The 8,286-nt window shown below is 34.5% G+C and overlaps 1 protein-coding gene across 1 annotated transcript; it reads left to right on the top strand.

Annotated features, from left to right (window-relative positions):
• The first annotated feature begins 2,535 nt into the window (after positions 1 to 2,535).
• On the top strand, positions 2,536 to 4,207 carry LOC138912393 (uncharacterized). Its single transcript, XM_070213162.1, has 2 exons — positions 2,536 to 3,971; positions 4,027 to 4,207. Exons 1-2 carry the CDS (start codon positions 2,853 to 2,855, stop codon positions 4,036 to 4,038), a joined length of 1,131 nt encoding a protein of 376 aa, XP_070069263.1. The 5' UTR covers positions 2,536 to 2,852; the 3' UTR covers positions 4,039 to 4,207.
• The last annotated feature ends 4,079 nt before the right edge of the window (positions 4,208 to 8,286 follow it).

Genomic DNA, 8,286 nt, shown 5'->3' on the forward strand with positions numbered 1-8,286 from the left:
ATAAAAATTAGGAATTTTTTAAATTTAAAATAAGTACCAAAGATAAAGCAATGCCTAATTTTCAATTTTAATTTCCGCAGGCGAAGCTGCGGGCTACAGACCCTGCTAGTTATTAATATTATTATAATCAAGGTGAAAAATTAATGTGAAAACAAAAATACTGAAACAAAATATCAATGATAAAATGCAGTAATTTGGAATTGCCTTTCTTGATGTCTTTTCTTAAATTAGTCAAATACATAAAGCAAAACATTGCTCCGCATATTTGTTTCCCTTATAATAGTTGTCTACTGTGGATACCTTCCAAAAACCCCCCGGTAGCAAATTCGCCAAGAGTATTTGGTTTGTAATAGTTTATATAAATAGTTTTAAAATTGCATCTTTAAACAAGAAAGGAAGCTAGCTTCGGCCAGCCGAAGCTTATATACCCTTGCAGATCATTCCTATTAATTAACAAATCGCAAAAATGTTCAATTTTCTAATATTTCTCATTAATTTTCCGATCGTTCCTATGGCAGCTATATGATATAGTCGTCCGATTTTGATCAAATTAAAATTGAAATTCGGAAATATTTAAAAAGAGTCATATCCTAGAGTAGAAGATAATACAATAAAAACCAAAGAAGCTAGAATTTATTTCCTATTACTTTTCCATTAATTTTCCGATCGTTCCTATGGCAGCTATATGATATAGTCGTCCGATTTTGATTAAATTAAAATTGAAATTCGGAAATATTTAAAAAGAGTCATATCCTAGAGTAGAAGATAATAAAATAAAAACCAAAGAAGCTAGAATTTATTTCCTATTACTTTTCCATTAATTTTCCTATCGTTCCTATGGCAGCTATATGATATAGTAGTCCGATTTTTTAAATAATTAATTCGAAATTCAGAAATATTTAAAAAATAACATCCCCAAAATTAGAAGGTAATATTTCAAAAAACACCGAAGCTAGAATTTTTTAAAGTTTTGTTTTCCGATTGTTCCTATGGGAGCTATAAGATATAGTTGTCCGATCCGGTCGGCTCCGACATATATACTACCTGCAATAGAAAGAAGACTTTTGCGAAAGTTTCGTCCCGATAGCTCAAAAACTGAGAGACTAGTTTGCGTAGAAACAGACAGACGGACGGACAGACGGACAGACGGACATGGCTAGATCGACTCGTCTTGTGATGCTGATCAAGAATATATATACTTTATGGGGTCGGAAACGTCTCCTTCACTGCGTTGCAAACTTCTGACTGAAATCATAATACCCTCTGCAAGGGTATAAAAACAAAAGCAATTTTAAGGAAAATTTCGACTGTAAAATTCAGCTTAATGGGATTTCTGTAAGGTCTTCCGATATTTTAAAATTTAACGTTTAGGGCACTAGCCCTAAAGTACTAAGTACTAGCCCTGAGTACTAACTCAACCCAACAAAAAGTCGTCCAAAACAAAAACTTCATATGAAACAAAATTTTTTGACGTTGTTTTTCATATGAAGTTTTTTGTTTTGGACGACTTTTTGTTGGGTTGAGTACTAAGCCTTACTTAAGATTTGCGATATAATCGAATTTGAAAATATTGGGGACTTAGTTAAGGATGCTGAATCTCCAAGAAATTTAAATGCAGTTTTTTGCGGGTTTGCCATAAGATAATGAACATCACATTTTTAAACCATTTTAACAACATTTATAACAGAGAAATGGCAAAAGAAAGAATAAAAAAAAAACAAATCGAATTTTGGGGCACTTTGGGGTCGTTTTTTTTTCTACAAAGTACCCCTTACGCGGCTCCTAATTATTTTAGTAATTACTGTGATTTTTCTAGATTTTTAGGTCAATCCGTTCTGGGTGGAATTTGCTACTGACCGTTTTTACCTTCTATCAGTTACAATGTTATTAATGCAATTTTAGTTTGCGCACAAAAATGTTTACTTGTTTGTAAATTTGAATTTATTGTTTTCAAATTTCTTGTTTTGAATGAAAGGAAAACCTTTGTACACACAGTAAAAGATTGGCATCTAATACAAAAACAGCAAAGTAACGTATTATTTTCAGATTCCACATTTGATCAAAAATTATCAATTTTAAGGTCGAAAAATTTTGCATTGGTTAAAAGGAAATAAATCATTTTATTTGTATTTAAGCACATTATCTACTTTCGAATAGAAACATACACACACATTGTGTGTATATACATGTATTGTACATACATATAAGCAAATCAAAACATATCCAAATATTATAGCAGGCTACATTATAATTACGCATTAAGAATATTGCGCATTATTAAAATTGCGCATTAGGATACACATTTTGGTGATATTGTTGTTGTTTACTTTTAAGTTCCGTTAGAATGTATAAGATAGTTGTCTCTCTCTCATACATGTTAACCAATCTGTCAAAACATATATAGCTATCTCACTCTCTGGAAAAGGAGATGAGAGAGAACAAGAGAACAGGGTTGTTGGAAAGCTGCGATCACGCAGCGGAGTCAGTCAAAAGCGAAACGTGAACGAGAGAACATAAAATAGAAAGACAAATAAAATAAAGACAATTAATATCTACACAAGTGTTCTTCTTTCGTCCACAAAATCAGAAGTGGTTAAAAAGCCTACGTCAACATGGACAAAAACATTTAATTTATAAACGCTAGAGTAGTGCTATTAAAAAAGTGGCTGGCGTCAGTAAATTTGGTCACCACGGGGTCCAAAGCGGAGTTGTGGGCTCGGTGGCTGCAAGTGCCGGAAAGTGTGCGGCAGAAGATAGAAGCGGAGGAGTCCGAAAAAGCCAAAGGCAAACAGGACGAATCTGACGAAGTTGATGGAGCCAACAGGGGACAGGGCGAATCAGCGATCGTACAAATGGAGCAGAACATAGTGCAACCAGCGGCTCCAATGTTTAAAGTCGAGCATTTGGCATTCCTAAGAATGTTTGACTCGGAGATGAAAGCAGCAATGGATTTTCTAGGAAAAATGCACCTTCCTGGAAATTCATATATTCCAGCAAAAATTATTTTGCCAAGCGACAGTGATGGCAGAGATGACGTTTACGACGACAGTGATGACAGTGATGGCAAAGGCGGCGACAGAGATGGCAAGGGCGGCGACAGTGATGGCAAGGGCGGCGACAGTGATGGCAAGGGCGGCGACGGTGATGGCAGCGGCAGAGGTTTTACCGTCAAAAACAACGACGACAGGAAGGGTGGCGCCGGAGACAAAAAGTGCACCGAACAAATTGACAAGAAGAAGCCTGTTGGTGTTAATAAAAATGATTGGTATTCGTCAGCACTGGCGTTTGCGAAGGAAATTGTATTCGAATTCTCGGGCCAAGCAGGAGTACATAACTGGATCAAGCAACTGGAAAACGTATCGAATTTGTACCAGCTCAGCGATATGCAGCAGCATCTGTTGTGCATCGGTAAATTGAAGGGTGACGCATTGCAGTGGCTGCATGCAGATCCCAACCGTATTAGTATGCCAGTTGGAGTTTTGTTGGAAGATTTGGCACTGGCGTTTGGTGGAAAAATGTCAAAAGCAGAACAGCGCCGAGTTTTCGAAAGTCGTGTGTGGAAACCGGAGGAACGTTTCACTGTCTATTACGATGACAAAATGATGCTTGCCAGGGAAATCAATATAGACATGGAGGAGCTGCTTGATGGATTGATTGAAGGAATACCGATGGAAAGCATGCGCATACAGGCGCGTGTGCAATGTTTTCAAGGTCCAACTCAGATGCTGCGAGCGTTTGCGCAGATCTCACTGCCCAAAAAGAGAGTGATGAGCAGCGTTAAAGTGGAAAAAGAGAGGTCGTCGTTTGTGGTACCCAAGGATTCACGGTGCCACAACTGTAACTCCAAGGGTCATTGGGCCAAGGATTGCTGGAAGCCGAAGCGTGTACCAGGATCATGCTACGCATGCGGAGAAATGGGCCACATGGTAGCTGAATGCAAAATGAAGAAAAGTGGAGACGTCAACCAATATGTAAGATTATTTAGAATATTTTTTCAAACTCAAAAGTTAAAATCAATTATTACAGAAAGCCTCATAGACTCAGGAAGCCCAATCTCGTTCATAAAAATTAGAGAAATCCCCAATGAAGTAAAGTTAGAGCCGGTAAACACGGTATATTATGGTTTAAACAAGAGTGTACTAAATTGTTTTGGAAAAACTTTAGTTTATATTAAAAAGAACTCAATAAATGTTTATTTTTATTTAAATGTGGTGGATAATGAGTCTATGGGCTTTGATGTTGTGTTAGGACGAGACTTTATGGATGCATGTAATTTAAATATTGATCTAAACGCCTTGAAAATGGTAACAGTGGAAAAAGTAGAAAACATGAATGAATATGTTAGAAATAAACAAGAAGTTATAAATGAATTAGATAAGAGAGAAGAAACAGTTAGAAATGAAGAAAGAAAGGAAACAGTTAGAAATGAAGATAAAAAGAAAACAGTTAGAAATGAAAAAAGAAAAGAAACAGTTAGAAATGAAGAATATAAGACAGCAATTGGAAAGGAAGACATAAATGAAATAGTTAGAAAGGAAATAAGGAGATCAACATTAGAAGAAAACTTTGAAAGAGAAATGTTAGAGATAAATTGTGTAGAAAATGGTGAATCGGAATACAATATATGTGACGAAGTAGGGTACAATATAAAACAAGAAAGGAAGCTAGCTTCGGAAAGCCGAAGCTTATATACCCTTGCAGATCATTCTATTAATTTACAAATCACAAAAATGTTAAATTTCTTATTATTTTACATTAATTTTTCGATCGTTTCTATCACAGCTATATGATATAGTGTTCGATTTTTTAAAAATTAAAATCGAAATTCGGAAATATTTCAAAATAGTCATATCCCAGAGTAGAAGGGAATGTAATAAAAACCAACAAAGATATAATTTTTTTCCCATTAATTTCCATTTAATTTTTCGACCGTTTCTATGGCAGCTATATGATATAGTGATCCGATTTAAAAAACAAAAAAACCGAAATTCAGAAATATATAAAAAAAAATATTCCCAAGAGTAAAAGGTAAAATTTCAAAAAACACCGGAGCTAGAATTTTTTTACGTTTTTTTTTTTGATCCTTCCTATGGGAGCTATAAGATATAGTTGTCCGATCCGGTTGGTTCCGAGATATATACTACCTGCAATAGAAATACGACTTTTACGAAAGTTTCATCCCGATAGCTTTAAAACTGAGAGACTAGTTTGCGTAGAAACGGACGGACAGACGGACAGACGGACAGACGGACAGACGGACGGACAGACGGACAGACGGACATGGCTAGATCGACTCGTCTTGTGATGCTGATCAAGAATATATATACTTTATGGGGTCGGAAATGTCTCCTTCACTGCGTTGCAAACTTCTGACTGAAATCATAATACCCTCTGCAAGGGTATAAAAACGGTTCGTTGAATTACTGGAAGACAATTATGTTAATGCAAATAAGCCGGATGAGCCTGACATAAAATGGGAAATGAATATTAAATTAGAAAAAGGCAAACCATTTAGCTCTTCGCCAAGAAGATTATCGTACACAGAGAAGGAAAAGTTGCAAGATATGTTAGATGAATATTTAAGAAAAGGAATAATTAGACATAGTTGTTCGGAATTCGCGTCTCCAATAGTATAGTGAAAAAAAAGTCTGGAGAATTACGGTTATGTATTGATTACCGAAAGTTGAACAAAATGACAATTAAGGACAATTATCCATTGCCCTTAATTGATGATCTATTAGATAAACTGGTTGGGAAAACGGTGTTTTCGAAACTGGATTTAAAAAACGGATATTTTCATGTTTTTGTTGAAAAAGAGTCGATTAAATATACATCATTCGAAACCCCGTTAGGTCAATTTGAGTTTTTAAAAATGCCTATGGGCCTAAAGAATGCTCCACATGTATTCCAAAGATTTGTAAATTATGTTTTTGCAGATATGATTCGTGATAACACAGTAATCATTTATATGGATGATATTATGATTGCAAGCAAATGTTTAGAGGAACATTTTAAGACTATAAAAACAGTACTGGCAAGGATTAAAGAAAATAAATTAGAACTAAGATTGGAGAAGTGTGAATTTTTGCAATCGAGCGTTAAATATTTAGGGTTTTTAATTTCGAAAGACGGTGTTAGAGCGGACGATAAGGGGTTAGAAGCGGTAAGAAATTTTCCAGTGCCAGGGAAAACACAGGCTGTTCAAAGTTTCTTAGGACTGTGTTCTTATTTTCGTAGATTTATAAAAGATTTTTCAACGTTAGCGAAACCTTTATATGATTTATTAAGAAAAGAAAGAAAATTTAGTTTTGCAGAAAAAGAATTAAAATGTTTTGAAATGTTAAAAGAAAAGTTACTGGAAGCACCGGTTTTGTCAATTTATAATTATAAGGATGAAATTGAACTGCATTGTGATGCAAGCGCATTGGGATTTGGAGCAGTATTATTGCAAAAGAAAGATGATCAAAGATGGCATCCAGTATTTTATTTTTCGAAAAGAACCACAGAAACTGAAGCAAAATATCATAGTTTTGAATTGTAAACATTAGCTATAATATATGCATTGCGAAGATTTAGGATTTATGTACAAGGGAAACACTTTAGAATTATAACTGATTGTAATTCATTAACACTGACATTAAATAAGGTAGAGATTAACCCAAGAATTGCGAGATGGGCACTAGAACTGCAAGATTACGATTTTGAATTAGTGCACAGGGCTGGAAAGAAAATGCAACATGTGGATGCGTTAAGTCGATGTACGAATATTTTGATAACGGAAGCAAACACATTGGAGGATAATTTAGTTATATGTCAAGGAAAAGACCAGAAAATTAAAGATATTAGAATATTGTTAGAAAAGGGTGAGGATAAATTGTTCGAAATGAGAAATGGTGTGGTTTATAGGAAAACAAATGATGGAAGGTTGCTTTTCTATAGGAAGAGATAAGATGCTAAATGCAATTGGAAAAATGTATTGGTTTAAAAATGCTAAAGAAAAAATTATGAAACATATTGAAAATTGTTTAAAGTGCATCGCTTTTGCACCAAAAAATGGGAATCAGAATGGACTTTTACATAGTATACCTAGAGGGAATAAACCGTTTGATATAATTCATATAGATCATTACGGGCCAGTAGCAGCGGGAAGATCGAAAAAACATATATTTGCTGTAGTAGACGGGTTTACGAAATATGTTAGGTTATATACAACGAAAACCACTAATTCAAAAGAAGCAATAGATGCGTTAAGAGACTATTTTCGTTCATACAGTATTCCGAGATGTATAATATCAGATCGTGGAAGTTGTTTCACATCAATACAATTTGAAGAATTTATGAGTGAGGTAGGTGTTAAACATATAAAAATTGCCACGGGCTCGCCACGGGCTCGCCGCAGGCGAATGACCAGGTGGAAAGAATAAATAGAGTTTTAGGTCCAATGATAGCGAAACTTACAGAAGTTGAAAATGGATTACATTGGGATGTAGTTGTAGAAAAGGTGGAATTTGTACTTAATAATACACAACATCGTAGTATAAAGCAATGCCCGAGTGAAATGCTATTTGGATTAATACAGAGAAATGAGACTAGAGATGAGTTGAGAGAAGAGTTAGAAAATTTAGTAAATATAGATACAGTTAGGGAAAGAAATTTAGAAGATATTAGGCAACTAGGAGAAAAAAGTCAAAAGGAAATTCAAGAAAGCAATGAAAAGTATTATAACCAGAAAAGAAAACAAGCGGTTGAGTATAAGTTAGGTGATTATGTGATGGTAAAAAATTTTGACAGTACGGTAGGAGTTTCCAGAAAGTTAGTACAAAAAAATAAGGGACCGTATAAAATTGATAAAATTTTGAAAAATGATAGATATCTACTGAAAGATGTTGAAGGTTTTCAGCTAACACGAAATCCTTATCAGGGCGTTTGGAGTTCACAAAATATTAGACATTGGATGAAAAGAAATTGATAAGAAATCCGGATAGACAAATAATGTCAATTGTAAATTAATTAAGAGCAAATATGTAAAATAATAGGTATAAGTATAGAGATAAGATTACCTTGTAATATAATTGAACTAGGTAAAGTGCAAAAAAGAGATCAGGAGATCTCCAGTGTCAGAATGGCCGAGTTATAGCAGGCTACATTATAATTACGCATTAAGAATATTGCGCATTATTAAAATTGCGCATTAGGATACACATTTTGGTGATATTGTTGTTGTTTACTTTTAAGTTCCGTTAGAATGTATAAGATAGTTGTCTCTCTCTCATACATGTTAACCAA

The sequence above is a fragment of the Drosophila takahashii genome, chromosome 2R (genome assembly GCF_030179915.1).
Source record: "Drosophila takahashii strain IR98-3 E-12201 chromosome 2R, DtakHiC1v2, whole genome shotgun sequence".
Lineage (NCBI taxonomy): Eukaryota > Metazoa > Arthropoda > Insecta > Diptera > Drosophilidae > Drosophila > Drosophila takahashii.

Bases quoted from the DNA above. Each gene is read 5' to 3' on its own strand.
- LOC138912393 (XM_070213162.1), top strand. From the start codon at position 2,853: ATGGAGCAGAACATAGTGCAACCAGCGGCTCCAATGTTTAAAGTCGAG.